The 19,915-nt window shown below is 42.1% G+C and overlaps 1 protein-coding gene across 4 annotated transcripts in view; it reads left to right on the top strand.

Moving 5' to 3' along the window:
* The window catches only part of HOMER2 (homer scaffold protein 2), a 58,272-nt gene extending 38,835 nt beyond the window's left edge, over window positions 1-19,437 (top strand). Inside the window, exons 4-10 of one of the 4 annotated variants that reach the window (XM_040077132.2) lie at window positions 4,107-4,199; window positions 5,246-5,272; window positions 5,416-5,555; window positions 7,087-7,243; window positions 9,423-9,533; window positions 11,524-11,604; window positions 12,686-19,437. In XM_040077132.2, the coding sequence (XP_039933066.1) occupies window positions 4,107-4,199; window positions 5,246-5,272; window positions 5,416-5,555; window positions 7,087-7,243; window positions 9,423-9,533; window positions 11,524-11,604; window positions 12,686-12,874 (798 nt within the window). In that variant the 3' untranslated portion in view covers window positions 12,875-19,437. Of the gene's footprint in view, window positions 1-4,106; window positions 4,200-5,245; window positions 5,273-5,370; window positions 5,556-7,086; window positions 7,244-9,422; window positions 9,534-11,523; window positions 11,605-12,685 lie in introns of all 4 variants that reach the window. The other 3 variants (XM_040077130.2, XM_040077133.2, XM_040077131.2) reach the window with 3 other exon arrangements.
* The last annotated feature ends 478 nt before the right edge of the window (window positions 19,438-19,915 follow it).

The raw sequence follows: 19,915 nt of genomic DNA, 5'->3' as shown, positions 1-19,915 counted from the left end.
CCAGAGATCAATAGCCCTGGCTTAAAATAAATATAAATAAATAAAGCTGAAAAATGTCTGTTGAAAGCAGCGGAAAATAATGAGGCAGGAGAAGGTTAGCACGCCTAAAAATGCCTGCATTTTAAAGTACATTGCTTGGCCTAATAAAAGATATTGCCTCATTCTAATGCTTTGCTTCTCTTGAGATGCTTAAAACATTAATCCATACCTATAGGGAAAAGCAGTTCAAATTAAACATGAGCCATTAATGAAAACTGCATTCCGTGACCCAGTAACCTAATTACCATTCACATCGATTGGGAGAATCCCAGGGCTTAAAGTTGATGTCCTCCTCAGGGTCCTTTTCCCCTTTTGCAGGACTCACTGACCCCTCCTTTCCCCTCTTCTACCCTGCGCCTCAGAAAGGTCCCAAGGCGTTGTTCCAACGTTGCTTCAGCCAGACTGAGGCAGGAATCACAGGAAGCTGAGAGTGTGTGTGGGTGTGTGAAAGGGCAGGGCTGGTGCTGCGCAGGTAGTGCTGAGTTTCGCACACCAAGTGGTTAAGGAAGGTTTCTGCTGTCGTTCAGGGTGCTTTGAGGCAGCCGTGCTATATATGAGGAGCTGCAGGTAGTCAAGGGCGTAGGGACAAAGATTTATACGGGTCAGAAACCGAGTAAAGGCAGACTTTGCACATCATAAAGCAGCTGCCTCTGGCCCCTGGGAAGCCCTGGACTTTATTTCTCTGCACTCTTGCACATTACGTGTGCCAGTCACTGCATTGCAGGGCAGCAAGCTCGGGGCAGAGTCTGCACACAGCACGGCCACTGGTCCAGCTGGCATCAGGGCTGGACACGCCCTGGCTGGGATAAAGCAAATTACTGGGCACTTTCTGGGGTTAATAATCTCGTTGAGAGCCCATCTGCCCCATGCTGAGGGCTCATCCCAGGAGAACCACGGGAAAAGCTCATGTGTGTTGTGGGTCACGGCACAGCGGTGCTCCCTGGGGCTGTCACATCACCCAGCCTTCTGCAAACCGAGAGGGAGATGAAATATTTATGAGCCTGCTTTGGGTGGGAGCAGCTGTTTCATCCGATACTGGCACAATTTGTCAGTAGGAGACATAAAATATAATGCCAGACCAGGAGCTTAAAATTTATGCGTACAAAATCATGCTTTTTAATGTATAAAATGCTAAGGAGGTCTATTTGAATATATACATATTTCTCGTGGTGACAAACTGACTGTGGATTTGAACAGCCTTTAAATAATTTGTGCAACACACAGTAGCATCCTCGAGTCCCCATTAAAATTCACTGGCCAAGACTCCTAATCAAGCAGCGCTCATGGCTGCAGCTGCCTGACCAAAAGGCTTCACAAGTGTTGGTCGCAGCAAATCTTCTCCATATTGCAGCTTAGTCACACAGCTTCCTGGGGCATGGGAAGACACGTCCTAAAGTCCATGATGGACTGTTGGGGGGGTATTCAGTTGGCATCTCTCCCACTCCAGTTTTTCGGGGGTTTTTTTTGCTAATTTTGGGAATTTTGCCACAGGGTAAGCATGAAGCTAAGGAGAAGAAGCATTATGAATTCTTGTAGTTGGTTTTGGGTATTTAGATTTTCATTGCCCCTTGAGACCACACTTACCAAGTTTTCACTTACTGAATGCACTTTTTCATTAGGAATCTGACATTCATTAAGCACTCCCTTCTGTCGTAATGGCATGATGGCTCAAAGTCAACTTAGACCTTGGAGGTGGGGCATGATTTTGTTGTACCAATTATTTGTCAGTTATTGGTGTTTGGGACAGAAGCAGCTGGTTACTGGAGAGAAATCAGCGCTGATTTCTCCCGGTGATTTGGCCCTGTGGCTGTGCCATATTCTCAGACAGCCTCGGGCTCTGGGTGGCTCCAGAACCTCGGGCTCTGCTCCTGTGCAATGGGTGTTGCAGTGCTGCAGAGCTGGGGCTGGCACTGCCCCTCTCAGAACAGCACATTCTAAATGCAAATGTGTCTAATACATGTGTTGGTGAACTAGAGACACGACTGAAATAATTTATGCAATGAGGTCATTATTGGGTTAGTATTGAAGATTAGCGTTGCTCAATCATATGCAATTTTTTATTATGGAAATGTGGAAAAATGTCCTTTTCTTCCCAGCTCACATAATTTTTCACAGCAGTCTCCTGTGTGCTTTATGAAGATAGCTGCAAAATAAAATTTGATAGATCACTTCCAATTCTTTCTGTCTGTTCAGATTTTGTATCGTCCATGAAGAACCCTCATAAATTTTTCATACATAAGATGAAGAGATTTATTGTAAAAGAGAAAGATTCATAATAAAAGACAGACTCAAACCAGCCTTACGCCATCCGCAAGAAACACAAATGTAGAACTCACTAGTGATACAATATTTTAGAAATAATCAGCTGGTTATAGCTGCTCTGTCACAAAGCGGGAGAGACGCTTTGTGCAAAGCCGGAGTTAAATCACCGAAGGCACAAATGTAATGTGGTTGTTCTTAACGATCTGTGGAGTGCTGGAGAGGTAATGGAGTCACTTGTGCGTGTAGCGACTGCAATGCCATGGGGTGGCAACCGCTGCCATCCAAGGGCGCGCTTTGCATGCGCCGTGTCAGCTGTGGAAGGGGAACAGCTGGAGCCCAGAGCTCCATCCTCGTGCACCAGCATCGCCGCACGTCGGAGGGTGCACCCAGAATGTCGCTCAGCTCTCAGAATGGGCTCCTCCGTGGGATTTAACCACCGCGTATGTGTGTGTTAGAAATTACCGTTTGTGTGTGTTACACAAAACACACGGGCCTCCACATGTAAATCCAGATTTCTTTTAGACCAAATGGAGATTTGTTTAATCAGTCTCTACAGTCCCAGCATTTTACTGAGAGAGCATGCTAAATACCTGTTGTAAATCTAAAGTTAGGAGGCAAGATTACTAAGTGAATAATGTTTCTTTCCATTCTTCAGCTGTAAAATTGGATGGTATTTTCATGCTTTTATTTACATTTTTTCATAAGTGTTCTGAATTATCCGAGGGCATAATGGCAATCCTTTTGTCATAAACTGTGCAATAATACATCTGTTTATATTTTTACTTTTAAAATGTCTTGCCTTTCTAGCATTTCAAGTTTCTCAAAACACAGGCAAGCAAGACCAAGCAGTTTTAGCTGAAAGATAGTTACCTATTCTTATAGGGGAGACATCATAATTTTTAAATTATATTTTTAAACTTTAAATCATGTGTTATTACATAATTTAAAAATTATTACATATTTTAAATTATGTAATTTGAATTATGTTTTTTTATTTTAAATTATGTATTATACTTTTTTTTCCCATCTTCGTAATCCTCCTTTTAAAATTTTAACCACCATTTAAAGTGTTTGAAGCCCGGCAACCCTCAATGGCTGTGATAATACTTGTATTTCAAAAATACCAGGCTGGCTTTGGCAGCAACTCATAGAGGTTGGGATTGTTACCTTCCATCTTTGTCTTTCCTTCCTCTCACCTCCCCCAGTTTGATATATCTCTCTTACAGGAAGCATTCAAGCCTTTATCTGAAGTCTTCTACCTTTAAACTTGAAAATAATAAGAAAATCAGAGCAGAAAAGCTGTGTTTTCATATGACCTCATCCTACATTGAGATCTACCTTCTTCTCCTTTTCCTATGTCTTTAGAATTACCTCCTGCAGATGAACTATTTGCATTCTTTAATTGAATTCACTTGCTGTTAGGAATAAAGACATTGATACTAGTTTTATCTAAACATATGTATTTTGTACTTTTGTATATTTAATACACTGTCAACAGCAGGTGAAACAGGGAAGGGGGAAGAAACAGAACCAAATCAAACCAGGAGACACCAAATGCTCCTTTCCCTCCATGTGCTTTTAGTGTGGTTGGCCAGAGTTACAAAGATGTCCCTCTTTAGAAACACTCCCACTTCTTTTGGAAGAACCATCCTGTCAAAGAATTAAAGTGTTTTTTCTTGCCAAAACTTCTAAATTAATAAAATTATCTGTTCACTTTTGGACATCTATGCCATATGAAGATAGCAATCTTAATGGTATAATAGATGATAAATCATGTTAATAAATATCTTTCATGCTTTTTCTAGTTTGCAGAGAAGTTCCAAGAAGTAAAAGAAGCTGCCAAACTTGCAAGAGACAGATCTCAAGAGAAAATTGAGACCTCAAGCAATCATTCACAGGTTTGTAATTTAGCTTTAATACCTGTACACATACAGGATAAATAATTTAAAATTAAATTTTCAAATGGACTGTGCCAGCTTCTGGCAGGCAGCTTAAAGTATATAAAATGGAGATTGCTGAAGGAAATTGTCAGTTGCTGGACATTAGCGTTGTCAGAGGAATATTTTTCATCCCTCCATGCCCTTTACTTTCATTTAAATCTGATTTTTTTCAGCAGTCTTTGAGCTGTTACAACTTTTTCAATAACAGGGAAAGCCATACATCCCTTGATTTGTACTGTTAAACATAGTTTGAGTCACTGGGAAGTAATTCAGTGCAGTGCTTCAGCAGACAGTAAATGAGATTCATGGATGTCCTTCTTTTTGTCATCCAACCCGCTCCTGTGGGCTTTGGTTTGCCTGCCTTTGTGTCCAGCGTTCCCTTCCAAGGGGTGGTTGTGCTGTGTACCTGCAGATACGCTCTCCTAGGCAGCGCACCCTGCACCCCCTGTGCCAGGGCTGGGTTTCCTCCCAGCTGAAGAAACTGAGTGATGTCCCAGTCTCTCTGCATGGCTGGCTGTATTTTTGTGTGCATTGCTTTAGGTAAGAGTGAACCCTGCTCAGCAGGTGTTCCTGGCCTAGGCTAGAGTTTGAAGGAGAGTTAGATTTTGATCAGAGAGGAATTCAGGTGAATGATCAGAAAGAGCTGCTGGATGGTTTTAGTCTTGCAACCAGCCCCGTTTGTGGGGCCCACAAATAGCCATCTGAGTGGCTGACTTTGGATACTTAATTCGTAAAGACTTTGCCCATGCTCTTTGTGGTTCTCTTTGTTTGTTCTCTGTTGGTGGTCAGCACCAAGCAGTGTGTGAATAGTCTGCCTTTGGAGGAGCAGTATTATTTTTGTTTGTTTGTTTGTACTTTGTGTGTTGTATTGTTTCATTATCTTAAAAAAGCCAAGCAACTTTTAAAAAACACAAGCCTCATCAGGAAAAAAGCTTTTTTAAAGTTTTGAACACTTTAACCTTCTGTTTGTGTATCACTGTAATTTTTTCGTTCTTTTTAAACAGACCAGCTTTGCAGCCAAGATGAAAAGGGTATGTGTGTGTTACCACTGTTCTGCCAGGAGAGCCGAGGTCTCAGCCAAGTGGTGTGGGATCAAGATTACAAAGAAATTGGTGTTGTGGTCTTGCAGGAGATGCAGGAGACACCCAGTGTTGGTTTGTGTGTTGTGCTGCAGGAGTCTGGACGTGAAACACCATCTTCCACTCGAGCTTCAAGTGTGAATGGCACAGACGACGAGAAGGCATCACATGGTGGCTCTGCTGAGGCACATCTCAAATCTGAGAATGATAAATTAAAAATTGCTCTAGCCCAAAGGTGAAGTTCCTGTAGAAACTAAATTGCATTGGAGAAGTGTGCTGTAATTATCTGATGGATAATGGTATTAACAGAAATTACTCAGATTGTAATTAATTTTAAATGGTGCTGCAGAATGGATGAATGAACAGATTTTAGCAAGTACTTCCTGGTATCCAGTTGAGAAGTATTTCCCATTTCATTTATTTCTGATGTAGTTTGTGAAGAAATAAGCTCTCTTTTAATTTTGCTGATGTCAACTATTATAACCATCTTCTTTCATGAAGTTTTAGAACTACAGAAATAACGTTAAGGCCATAGGGGAGCAATTGCTGCTGATAACATGTGAAGCCAATCTTTCTTCCTCTGAGTTTGCTACACTTACTTTGATGAAAATAGATATGGATATTTAAAATTATGAAAGGGAATGAACTCAACCATAAAAAGTTGAAGTGAGAAGTACAATTTCATCAGAGTGCTTGGAAGTCTTAGGGGATATTTCTAAATTGTGGACAGAGCCCCTTGAAATCACTTTTTTTGCTATTTGCTTTGATAAATAATTTGAAAATGCTGAGAAGAGTAATTTGCAGCTGTAGGGAAAGTACAGGCATTGCAATATGCAAAGTTACAACGTTAAAATAGAATAATTCTCTATTGGGATCTTGCCTTGTCTGCCTCTTGCATGTGAATGTGTATCTGTGAACAGAAAGGAAATCTAACAAGATCAAGCTACTCTTTAAAAAGGTATTTAAAAAACAAAGCATCACTGTAAGCAGCGTTATCCAGTGAGCAATTCCAAGGCTGCATATATTGTGTTTGAAGTACAACATCTCTGTTTATTGACATTTCAATAGTTGAACCTGTTTCAAACCGTAATGTTAGCTCATTCCTCTTGCTGAAGACACCTCCACAGGCAGGCAGCAAGTAGCACACAGGGAGTTTCAAAGCCTTTCTCCTGTTCATCCTCTAATCTCTTGCTCTGTGCTGCAGCTCGAAGCTTTGGGGAATGAGTAGTTTAATTCTGCAGCATTATGTAACACTTTAATAGTTAAGAGTCAGCATTAAAATAAATTCAAATATAGATCATGTCAACCCCCTGAAATCTTCCATTTGGAATTGCTGTGCCATCTGCAGATGTGCAGAGTGCCTGTGTTGCAGGGGTGCCAGGTGCCCAGCCCCAGGTGCTGCGGCCACACAGCTCAGGAGGTGACAGGGACCGTGCACTGCCAGGGTGAGACCCCTGTGTGCAAATGGGCAGCTGGACCCTACAGCCTGCTCTGACAGCAGGGCTTTTGTTCCTGACAAAAGACACAGGCCACTGCTGCCGGAGTTGGTAGATCCCTTTGTTTGGACAGAGACAGTCAAATTAAAGCTTTTGTTCTCTGTAGGCATGTAATGGCTAAAGGCAATTACGCACATCTGAGTGCTCTTCCTCTTATTGCAACAAATTAATGGTGAACACGCCGCAGCAGGGGGGTTTGCAGACAGGTAAAGAATAACAACTCACAGGAATACAAGATGAAACCACCTCATGGTGTCCTGTTGTTCTCAGTTCATCCAATGTGAAGAAGTGGGAGACGGAGCTGCAGTCGCTGCGGGAGAGCAACGCGCGGCTGTCCACAGCTCTGCAGGAGTCTGCGGCCAGCATCGAGCACTGGAAGAAGCAGTTCTCAGCCTGCAAGGAGGAGAACGACCAGCTGAGGGGCAAGGTAGAGAACACAGCCACGGGAGAGCCGCTCCTCCAGTCGGCTGCTCCCACCGCCGCTCTTTCTTTTGGATCTCCGCAGCTCTCTCGCTGTGTGTGTTGGGAGATGGAGTTGGTCTTTGAAAGGGAGGTGGATGGGGAGTTGAGGCAGCTGCTTCCTTCGGCACACAGCCTGCAGGGAGGGAGCAGAGGAGCTGCTGCATCATGTGAAGTTCCCTACTTCAGGATTTGGGAGACTTGGTGTCAGCAGGGCTTGCTGGCTGGGGTGAGAAACCAGAAAGGTTCTAAAAGTGGGGCCGCTATTGCATATCCCCTCCAAAGCTCACTTAAATGCTGCCAGGTATGGATGAGCAGAAGGCGAATTACTCACAGGACCCCAGTCTGGGAACTACTCAGTATTAGAAGCAAATCCCAGCAGCGTGCAGGAGAATGAGGATGTGAGTTATTTCCTCAGTGCTGTGGGCTGAGAGCCGGGTCCTCCAGCATTAACACCTGGCACATCTCATCCAGAAACCTGCCAACAGGCATCATCAAAAGCCTTTTCCCCTTCATTACTGAGCACATTTCTCAGTTGTGTAAGATGGAGGGTTAGCAATGGCTACACCAAAGAACAACTCAGAAGTTGAAATCTGTGAAGTCTGGGTTTAGAGTAGTCATTGGTACCATCTCTCAGATAATACTGTGCTATCTGCAGCAGCCCCTATGAGCACAGGGGATCCTGGGCATGGGGATCCTGCTTTCCAGGAGCACTGCTTTTGCAGGGATATTTTCACTCTATTCATCCTAAATGTTTTTGGCAAAGCTGGATCCTTTTCCTGCTGCTTAGATGGATCATGGGACATTTGAAGTAGAGATCAGGTTGTATCAGTCTGGTGAGGATATTTTTTGTTTAGTGTTTGCTTTTGAAGAGGGAAGGAATTTCAGGTCTTTTTGTGTGTTAGTAGGCTGCAAGTAGTATTTCAGTGTTGGAGGTGGTTTGGGTTGTTTGTTGGCACTGAAAATCCTTGTGGAACAACCTTTTTTCTGAGACCAATACTCACTGTTTATTCACTTGTGTTTTATGTGTGCACAGAATGCAGAGATCTGCAGAGATCAAACCAGAGCTGTATTAACTGATATTACATTAACAAATTAATATTAGTTGTTACATGATTTGGGTTGCTATATCCAGTCTCTTATGGATAGGGGAGAAGTGAGAGACTGGAACAGTATGTTATGGAAAATATCATAATTTGCAGGGTAGTTATTTCCCTTTCTGTACTATTGCAGCGAAATGCTGTTCTCATCAACACGTGCCACATCCCAGTAGCTGTACTAGAGAAGAAGAGATTATTAAAACACCACTTTAAAACACCACTTTGCTGCCTCTTCAAAGTCACCATGTTGGTGACCAGCCAGACTGTGCAGCAATGCTGCCTGTATAACGTGCTGCCTTTCTCTATACAGGGAGGTTTTCTGAGGTTTTCCCCTAGTAGGTTCTTTGCTCAGTGCTCACGCTGCACCACTGCAGTGCCCTGGGAAGTTCCTTCTCCTTTATTAATTGGGTCAGAATTTTTTGCATATCGCTCTACCTTCAAATGAGGGAAGTTATAATCCCAAAGCAACACGAAGCTGAGAATTAAAGTACATACTTTAATGAGCTGGTCCATCGGCCTGTGGGAAGTGCATCTCCTGGGAGCTGAGTCCAGAGCTGGCAGCAGGAGGTTTGGAGAGAGCAAAGCGCATCCCTGGGCGAGAGAACAAAGCAGCAGATATTGCTCTGAACTGGTTCTCCCCGCAAAGTTTTGATGTTGTGTCCCTCATACACCAGCTAGAATAATAAGCAACCCCCAAGAGATTTCTTCTCCTTGTTGTGTTAAGAAAATCCGTTCCTTGTAGCCTTGTGCTGGCTTCATAGGAGTGAAGTGCAGATTTTATCCCATTCCACTAATTTTAGCAGCTCAGTGTTTTGTGCATTCCTGAGTACTTATAAGAGAGACTGTAAGACAGAATAAATACAGACCCAGGGTTTCATAGTGGATGTGTAAATTGACTCTTTTGAAGGAAAAAAGTGATAATTTGGTTGCAGTGAATCAAATGCTATGATTTAGGAAACAGATCCCATATCCATTTCATCAGCTGTGTTCTGCCCCAGATTTTCAGAAATTTGAAAAATTTCACCTAATGTCTGGCATTTCTTAAAGATTGAAGAACTGGAGGAACAGTGCAATGAAATAAATAAAGAGAAGGAAAGAAATGCACAGTTGAGTAGGCGTCTCCAGGAACTGGAAACAGAACTTCAGGACAAAGAGCTGGTGAGTGCCCTGAACACAGAAATGGCATTTTCATGTTTGAGTGGGACTGTCTGTTCTCTCCTTGGGTGTAGATTTATGGAGTGGCTCACCTACCACCAGGAGCAGGCTGATGTCTTGGGGTGTTTCTAGGTTTCCCATGTACAGTCTCTTGTTTGGTAGTGTTTCTCCATCCAAGTTTCATGATCTGTGCTGTGACTGACACTGTAATTTGACTGGGATTAGAAAAGGATGCTTTTGTGTACACAACACTTGTCCTTGTAGAAGAGCCAGTGGTGAAACAGGGTCACAGTGCCAGACAGATTAGTGCTGAGAACAGATTCATTTGACTGTCCCCATGCTGAAAATTCCCACAGATATCAGGATTACTGTTAAAAAGACATAATTTATAAAATAATATGGCATTTGTGTAACAAGTCCTGTTTCTTTTTCTGGATGGCTCATAGTTTGCAACTTTGCTGGTTTATGGTCTCACTCTGATCTCAGGAGTAATGCTGAGAGTGAGAAACTCAGATTCATCTAGAGTACCCCAGTTTGTAATTTTTGACATCACAGGGTGTTAATTTTTTAAGGAGTATGATGGCTTGGAACCCCAGAACAGTGGGGAAAATAATGGGAAGCTCTTTTTTTTTTCTATTGTCACAGTGACCAAATGCTCTGTGCTGGCTGAAGAGGAAAAGCCATGCAGTAAAGTTTGCCATATACCATTACAGCATCTATGCTGGTGCTCTTAAAAGCACTGTTGTTAAGGGCTTTAGTGGTGGCACAAGGAAATAGTTTAGGGAGATGGATTTTGATGCACTGTCATAAATACAGTGTTTTTCAGTCCTATATTTCAAAAGAAAATGTAATGCTGTTTTCCCAACCTTTCTGTGGAAATAGAATGTGTAACAACCCTTATTCTCTCCTAGAATTCTCCTCAAGAATCATGTTTTTACTGTACCAAATGAACCAGAGAGTTGATTGACTTTTGAATTTTACAAGCCTGTCTTCCATTTATGCTGAAAATATACTAACTTGTTTTAAAAACTCATGCTTACATTAGCATGTTCTCGATTAGCTTTAAACTACCCATGAGTAATCTTTCGTGGTCTGGAATCCAAACCCACACGAAGTCTGCTCATGGCACTGCCATGTAAGAGAATCTGCTGATGTCCTCCTCATGTAGGAGATACTCGTCCACCAAGTGGTTCCTCCACCAGATCCACGTCTCTCTGATTCTCAAGGCTCTTGTGTGGAGCAGTGTCAAGTGCTTTGCACAAGTCCAGGTAGTCCAGGGGTATAATCCTGCATTCTCTGGAGATCATCTTCTACATGAGCAGTTTCTGGAGGAGGTCTTGCACTTTTTCTCATGTCAAGTTGTCTTAATTTCCAACAGAGACAGGGATTCTTACTGTTGCTCCTTCCATTAACTCCCTTCATCAAGTCTGCTCAATTTAGGTCGTGAGGTCAGAACCAAATAGATTTTGGGGAAGGGTGTAAGTGGTAGTTCTCAGAGCTGTACCATGGAGGAAAGCCCATGACACCTGTGTTCTGTAATGATGTCTCTATATGTGCAGCTGGTAAAGCCACTGGCCTTTTTTTTTTTTTTTTTTTGCTGTGATGCATCATTGAAATTGTTTAATTTGCTCTTTGCTACCATCTATAAATTGCTTGTAGCATTACAGCCATTCAGATTTCTCTGGTATTTAATACATCTTTTGCATAGGTATTTGATTTAGGTTAAGATTTTATAAATATAATTTATGGAATTGATGCTAGAGATTGGATTACATTGCCTATTTTAGAAATACAAAGTAAAAAATTTAGTGAGAAAATGTCTTCTTGAAGAAAATTAGCAATTTTGGAATGCAGGCAGGTTATTTTGATTATTTGCCATCCCAATACTGTGCAGAATACAATAAAATATGCAAAGCCATTTCATCTTTTGAGATTTTCATTATGTTTTAAATTGAAGCTTGCACTAATATTTTTTTCTTTTGTGTTTTCAAAGGAACTGGAAGAGCTCCGAAAGCAGGGTGAAATTATACCAGAGCTAATGTCAGAATGTGAATCTGTATCTGAACAATTACAGGTACAATTTAGCAGTGAAATTAATTTCAAAATACTTGGTACCTTTCCTTTACTTTTTTCCTCATAGCTGTATGCATTTCTCTCTTCAGACTTCAGCGTTTCAAGACAAAAGAGCTCCAGTTTGTAAAAACAAAAAATGCTAATTACATGCAAAATGCACAGTGCCATTCCCAGCACAGGAGTGGTTAAAATAGGTCCATCACAGAAACAGATTATGCAGCACCCATCTCCTGCAATTCCAGGCTATCCTGTGTCCTGTGCTTCTGCTGCTCTGGGCTCATGGAGCTGCACCACTGCCACGTGTCGAGCAACTCCCCAAGAGCTGGGGCTGATTGCTGCAGTGGCACCAGGGCAGGCTCTGGGGAAAGAAGCAGATGAGCAGAGCTGCTCACCACCAGGGGTAAAAGTTCACCTGAGGATGTGTCTGTGTGCTGTGCCATCCCTTTCCAGCAGTGCTGGCATGTGCCCATGGCAGGTGCTTGGGAGCCCTGCTCCAGCCAGCAGCTGGACTTCGGGCATCGCCTCCTCCAGTGGGGTCTTGTGGAAGTGCAATAAATTAATACAAGAAAAGAGAACAAAAATGAGCAGTCTCATCGATGGAGTAAAATCCAATCAATAAATAAGCCATCATGCAAAGTAGAACTTAAAAAAATACCAATAAATCCCAAAGTGCTGAATAAAGCAACTTTGTTCCTCAGACAGTATTTTCTAAGTTTGCTTTTGAAGGTTAAACCACCATAGATAATTCTGTATGTAACTGATGGCACGGTGTCTTAATTCTGCAACTATAATAATGTTGGAAACATATGCACAGTGAACGATTTAAATCCAGCTGAATTTGAAGATACGAACCAAATGACAAAGTCTGAGGCAAAGCATCTTTTCCAGTTAATCTGTGTCCTTTCCTGTGTGGGCTTTTAATCAGACACACTCATGTTGGTTGCTCTCAGAGGTGCTTGTGTTAACCAGTTTACAGAAGTTTGAGCAAACTCTCACAGCCCAGCTGCCATTTGTTGCTTTAATCTACGAAATGCTGCTCATCCTTCTCTGTGATTCATCTTATTGTCTCTTTTGTCTTTAAGGCTGCTGAGAAAAAGAACAAAGATCTTGAAGAGAAAGTCAGAACGCTAAGGACAGAAGTCGAAGAGAACAAACATAGGCAGACCAACCTTAAAACTGAATTAAAGAATTTTTTAGATGTACTAGACGGGAAGATAGATGAATTACATGATTTCCGACAAGGACTGTCTAAACTTGGGGTTGACAATTAGATGGCAATAGATCTTTTTTGTAATCTAGGGTCTGGATGTTTGATGTTTTGTTGATCCCAAATGTGTGTTTTACAAAATATAACTAGAATGTTCCACTTGTTTGCATTGGTTTTGTACATAGAGGCTGAAAATCTGCTGTGGGGTTTATTTTGGTGGGTTTCTTTTTTGTTTATTTGTTTATTTACCAAACCAATTGTGCTGCTCACTGAATTCTGTTGAGTTTAGAAACTTTCTATATTGCTGCTCTGGCTTTGTGGGGTTGGGAACAGGTAGAGGGTTCTGTCTCAGGAATCTGGAACTAGATCTACCTTAAAATGAATATGCAGTTAGTTGTTGCAGGGAAATTTATATCTTTCTTAAGGGCTGTTGCAACCATAGAAACAGAAAAGAAGTCTTTTTCTTGTCCAGACTATCAGCACTCTTAGCAGAATTGACTTTATTCCATGGTGGAGCAGAGAGATTAGCTGGAGCCCCTGCAGTTTGTAAAATGTGGCTGTGATGAGCTGCAGTCAGGAGAATCACTTCTCACAGATACTAGTGTCTTTAGGGACCGTGTCAATCAGGCCTGATTCACCAAAAAAAATGCAGTGGATTTCAGATAACCTCTGACAGAGGTTTCATGTGCTTACCTGGACCCATACAGCACAAAGTCAACAAGGCAGAAATGAGTTTCAGCTCTTGAAGTCGTGTCTTACCAGTCAGTGAGGACAGCTTCTCTTGCTTAGCAGCATCACCTCTCTCTGGCCTCCAGTTTTAAACCCATATAGTTCCATCATTATGTGCATCTCTGAGGAATGCTCACCTGAGTCTGGGAACCAGATAGTTATTTTCAAAAGTGATATGTTGCTGGTTTTACAGGACTTGTGCCCCTCTGCGTGCAGCTTCATTGTTGTTGATTGACTTCTGCAGCAGTGAGGAACTCCTTCTTCATGGATCTGAAAAGCATCATAAGGTTACTGGAAGGTGTTGCTCAGAAACAAGTTTCTGCCCAGGAGACTGGCAGGGCAATGGCCACATGAAATCAAAGTCCTTTCTCTGGCAGTAGGGTAGGAATTAGTCACCAAGTTAGATTGTACAAAAAAACCCACCTCATCCTGAGAGGCAGAAATGCTCTTTTATTCTTGAACTGATTATTCAGCAGCTCTAAGAGTGCTTTGAGAAATGCAAGGTCGTACCCTGGCCTTCAGTCAGAAGAAAGTTCAGTTCATCACAGACAGGGGTGTAAAAAGGGCCAGAGAGGAGAATCCCGCCCAAACTTTGCTCTTTCCCCAAGAACTTCCTTCAGCTTCTTTCTCTTCTTTCTCCATAACCTTTTTTGAGAGTGTTTACATGGGATCTTAATTAATTCAGGAAAGTACTTTTGTGTATGTGACATTGTTATTTGCTTGATTCAGACGACAGCTAGGTTAAGCACTGTGTTAGTGCTTTCCAGCAGTGACTGATATAAAATTGCCATGCTTTTCTTGGAATTTCAGGGCTTTTTTCTTTTTTTGGCACATCTTGATCATTAAAGTGACCTTTAAAAGAAAGGTGGGTTGTAGATGAAACATGCATTGAATACATTTTTGCAGATGAACACATAATCCCATGGTGGAGATAGGATCTGTCTGCAATTGTCCCTTGAATTTTCATTTCATCTGTTACTGTTACATTATCTTCATTGCCTGTTTTTTTAGAATGGACTTTGAGTATTTTTGCTTTTACTCCTTTGCAACAATGGATGTAAAGCTAGGACCTTTCATAGCCATTATGACCATTTAATTCTCTTTTAAAAAATCATTTTAGGGGGTTGATATTTAAAAAAAAAAAAAAAAAAAATCAGGTACATAGCATGTAGGCGTGTGAAAATTAGACTTTGCCAGCATGGAAGATTCAACAGTTGCATAATGTGGGGTTGGATCAGACTTCTCAAAATTGAAAATTACGTCAGAAACTGTGTGGTTGTGCGTGCACAAGTAGTCTCCATTTTTAGTTTTTTTATTTGATAGAAAGTCAGATATACACCATAATTTAGCAGGCAGCTCATCCTGCTTTTCCTCCCATGCTGTTTTTTGGTCTCTCCATCAGCTGGGAACCACAGGATAACACAATTAAGAACTATGAGCAACACTGGCAGTCAGGGCCCTACTCCTCACAGTGGTTCATTGCTTTTGTGTCAAGGACCCTGTCCTATCTTCCTTTTCCTGCTGAGTAATCTTAAGGTTTTTGTCTTTGTTTTAACATAAATTATGTTTTTTAATATGATGCTGGGTAAAAGGATGCAAAAGACTGCGAAAAAATCACATTATTTGGCTTAATCCAGATCTTTGTTTTCCACTTTAGTTAGGTCTGTCTCAGATCCAGTTCATTAGGAATGTATTAAGCCACTCTTAAATTGCAAGAGAAGTGTTTCCATGGGATTGCATTGATTAAACAGATGGAGTTTGATGGTGGCACATTAAGCCAGTGCATAGCTGTGACACGGGCAGTTATTTCTGGGTGCTTAGTGCCCACCAGAGGAATAATGGAGTGTCCCTAAAGAAATCCCTGCCCTGTCTCTTCTATCTTGCCCCAGATGTATGTATCACATATCTGTTACTGCTCTGATGTTGAATCGTTAGGGATGCCTGTACACAGCTTTATGCTGTGGGAAATGTTGTCCTTCAAGCCTCCAAGGGCTTGTTATCGTTGCCTTCTTTCATTTTCCTTCCCAATAGCAGTTAAGTTGAGAGCTTCTACGTATAATCACTTAAACTCCCCCAAATGCCATCTCTTTTAACCTTTCCATTTTTTTCATTGGATTTTTCCTCATCAAGAGAAAAAAAGCATGGCAGTGCACGCTCTCAGGAGTGTTTGGGCACCAACTGCAGCTGCCCTCCCTGGCCTGTCCCCGTCCCTCTCCCTGTCCCTGTCCCCACCCCAGGGGACCAATGGTGTCACACGCTGCTTATTTCTCGGTGCTCTCTGGTGGCCCAGCACTAACCTGTATTCCCAACTAAGAGCCCCACACTGCTCCTCTGAGATTCATCCCAGCGCTGAAATGCCTCCTCTGCCCTGATGGGAGCACCAGGGCAGCCAGCCTTCCCCCACCAAAATGGGGACATCATCCTGTGGATGCATTGACTCTCCTTTTGTGCACAGTGGGGATTTTGTCAGTCCCTTTGGGCACCCTGAGTTCAGCTGGCACCTGCTTAGGGATGGCCCTAAACACTGCCAAGGCCAAGAAATACTCATCCCTGTCCAAGAGAGGATCTGCAGAATTTGGTTTTATTTGATACACAGTGCTGGGCTAATCCTGGTTTCCCTGTGCCTGTCAGCAATGCCTTGGTCAGCGCTCCACTTCCACGCAGCCTGGGCACAGGTTTATAGGGGGCTGTACCTCACCCTGTGTGACTGTGAGTTCCCTTTCTGGACACAGGTTTCTCCCTCAAAGTGGTTTTTACGGCAGGAGCTCTCCTACCTCACTGACAACAGTCTTTCCTTTACAAAGGACTCTTTGCTCGGCACTTCCCGTGTGGGTTTCTGCCAGCTGCACCCCGTGGGTCCTGCCGCACTGCCCATCCCGCCTGCCTGGCCCTCGTGGCATCAGCAACCTGGGAGCTTCAGCAAGAAACATCTGTGCTGGCCTCCTGTGACACCAGGACAGAGGGTGTCTTACTGACCTCTGGGTGAGATGCTTCTCTGAGGTGATGTTAGAGCTGCTGAATAATGCTAGGGTTTGAGGGGTTTTGACAAAATGAGAAACAAACAGGTATACCTTGTATTACATAAAAGCAAAAGTGACAATAAAATGGATAGAACTATTTTCAAGGGGAAAGAATGTTCCATTAGATATATTATGTCACATTTTGGAAAAATACCTTAGTCTCATATTAGGGGTAAATTATTTCAATATGAAAAAATGGAACTTTGTTGCACAGCTCAGAATAAAGAAGGTTAATACTTTGGGGTTTTTATTATTTGGCTGAATCTTTCTTTGACAATTTTGACTCAACTTCACAAGTAGTTCTGTTTGGCTAGAAGTGTGTTTTCAGCAAATGCTGAAATGCTCTGTCACCTAGTTGGTGTCTCCTTTACTAAGTGAGCTCACTTTAAGAAATTTTCTTTAAGAAATTCAACACCACCTGTCATTTTCTGTGTCTGAGCATTCAAAAGATGCACTTTCTAGAAACAGTTTTACATTGGGTGTATCTGTGGCCAGAAAATAAATACTATTTAGATAGCATCTTTTTTTCTGGACAAACACCTCATTTGGTTTTTATGTGAGTGATTTAGGGAGAACAGTTTTTTAAAGCTGCTGGATGAATTAAGGTGAGAAGGAAGGGTTTCTGCTGTTCTGCCTGCTGTCCCTGCCCTGTCAAGTGATTGCTCAGTGGCTTGTCGGGCGCAGGGAACACATGTCCCCCTGGCAGCAGGGCACAAATTGTCCATAGACTTCTCCTCTTTTCTCTGTGCTGTTTATTTCCCGAGTGTTCGTTTCTTTTTCTTATTAATTTTTTTGCCACCTTTGGCTGCATCATGAGTGACAGAAGAAAATTCCCTGTTACTGTCACCACCTTGCAGTGGTAGGAGTTCCTCAGCTACAAGACCATGCTCTTCGTTAGGCTCTTCTAAAGAGTTATCTTGGCGAAACTCTTTAAAGCATCAATGGCTCATAAGGAATACAGTGCTGTCTTCCTGAGCCTATGGATTAACAAAGATAAAACCCCTGTCAGGGTGAAATGCCTCGCCCAGCTTAATGCGTGCCCGATGCTAAATCTGGAGGGAAGAGGTGTAAGGGGAAGCAGCAGCAGCAGCAAATTTTTTTGGCTGTTGTTTCAGCACAGATTTCAGTGAAAGATGTGCTCTGCCTTGGGCTGTAGACGTTCCAAAGGTCTGGATGGCCACACCAATCCACCAGCTCACCTGCCTTTGTCCGGGCAGTTCCAGGCTTGTCAGGCCTGGAAATATCGAAAAGTCCTCAGCATATCACACAGGTGGTGCTGTGAGAGATGGAAGGGCAACGTCCACACACACAGAGCTCAGAGAGCCTTGCAGCCACGGCTCTGGTTATGGTCAGACACTTCCAGTCAAAAATAGGAAAAGCTGTTCCTGTCCCACAGGGCCTCGGCAGCGCCAGGGACCTTGCAGAAGGGCAGCTCCAGCTTTCAGGAGGCTGAGGGGCAGCGGGGAGCGCCAGGCTGGGCTGGCGGGGCCTGCTCGCGGGCACCGTTAGCAATGGTAAGACGGAAAGCTACCCTAAGGTAATTTCTCTTTCCGTGGCTCGTGTTCAACAAGCACCTGTGTGTCAGGCAGAGCAATACACAGCCACAAGGTGAATCCAGTCACACGTGCAGCCAGAGAGCCCCAGCTGGCCCACACGGCCTGCCCGGGGACGCTGTGCCTGCAGCAGGGATTTAGGCTCACATGAAGTCTGCACATCTTAAATACCATTCTCTGCAGCAAGTGCTAAGGTACCCGAAGTGAAATAGAGGCAGGAGGTGAATGATAAATGGGATGAAGGTGCTTTCCAAAGGAGGGCTCTCCTGCAGGCTGTGGGCAGAGCTGGTCCTGGCCAGGAGGGCTTTGCTTGCATCCCTGAGGGATGTTGGGTGTCCAGCCTTTGATTTTCTAATGTGTTTTATGTTAGCTCCTCTTCTTCTCTTTTTTTTTTTTTTTTTTTTCTTTAAGCAGGTAGCCTGAACATAGAGCCTTCAGATGAAGGTGCCTATACCTCCAAAAATTTTATATGCACAGTTTGAAAGCTAGTTAATTACCTAATAATAATAATGGTACATACAAGAAAGGCACTTGAGAAAAATCTGTCTGCTCTTGTATTTTCGTTTGGGTTGGGTTTGTTTGTTTTTTTAACACTGGTCAGCAATAATTTTTTTAGCCATATACTAGCTAAAAAGACTGATATGTAAGATTTGTGAACTAAGCTTCTAAGTTTGCAGGATTTTGATTAACCTGGGTATGTGATGAGGAAGCTATGCTCAATGAAAGAGTATTTTGCAGCATTTAGATGTATTCATTTAATTGCCTAATAGTGATCATGAACATAATGTTCTATAAAGCTCATCATGAATGACAAACAAAGCACATCGTTTTTAACATGAATATATCCCTTGTAGTTGAAAGTTCTGAGAGTGTACTAGTGTGGTCTGCTATACCAAAATATTTAGATTATTATGAGAATTTAGTATTAAAGATAAACATACACCCTGTTTTTACTGTTTCAAGTAAAGTTTAGTGAATGACAATTTGTTGATATACAACTGTGGGAAAACACTGCAGTGCTTTAAATGTATATTTTTATTTGGGTTTATTATATTTAGTATATGTTTCAATGAAAACTGGAGTGTTTACTGCAGTTGGATCATTGTAAAAACATCTCTTACCTCATTTTGTCTGCTGTAAAAAAGTACTATCCTCTTTTTTTTTTCTTATTTTCAAATTGACCATAGACAGTCAATGTTAATATTTAGACTCCTAGTAGCAGTAAATGCTGGGTTTTATATCTATAAAATGAAAACTTGATTTTTTTCTTTATGAATTTATTATATAACTTTGTGATTTTTATCTGATTTTATTGTAACATAAAGTTGTTTTATGTAAAAATATATAGTTTAAGTAAAATCTCTTGTCTCACTGTCTTCATTGACCTCAGAAAATCAATATCTTTGAGGCTTCAAGTCTAAACTCAACGGAATGCTGTCCTTTGATCAGAAGAATGTTTCTGGTCTATATGTATAGAAATCTGAAGAAATTTTTTCAAGATGTGGAGCTTTAAAACGTTTGTCTTGCTTCACGTTGTTCCATTAGCCCAGTCAGAGGGCCAGGATTGGTGGTACTTACATGACTGGAAAAGTAGAATTTATAAATATTTGGACATGAAATTTTGGATTTATTGTGTGCTGAGAGAAGCTTATTGTCAGGAAGCAGATTTTTGTTGCCCTTCTTGGGGGTATGCTTGGGACTGAAAACCCTCCAGTGATTCCTGTAACTGATGCAATTGCCCCTGGTGGCAGCTGAAGCGGGTATTATCTCTGGAGAAATTACCTAGGACTCAGGATTAACCCT

This window comes from Hirundo rustica, chromosome 13, assembly GCF_015227805.2.
Source record: "Hirundo rustica isolate bHirRus1 chromosome 13, bHirRus1.pri.v3, whole genome shotgun sequence".
NCBI classification, from domain to species: domain Eukaryota; kingdom Metazoa; phylum Chordata; class Aves; order Passeriformes; family Hirundinidae; genus Hirundo; species Hirundo rustica.
This window is presented reverse-complemented; position numbering and strand designations above follow the sequence as displayed.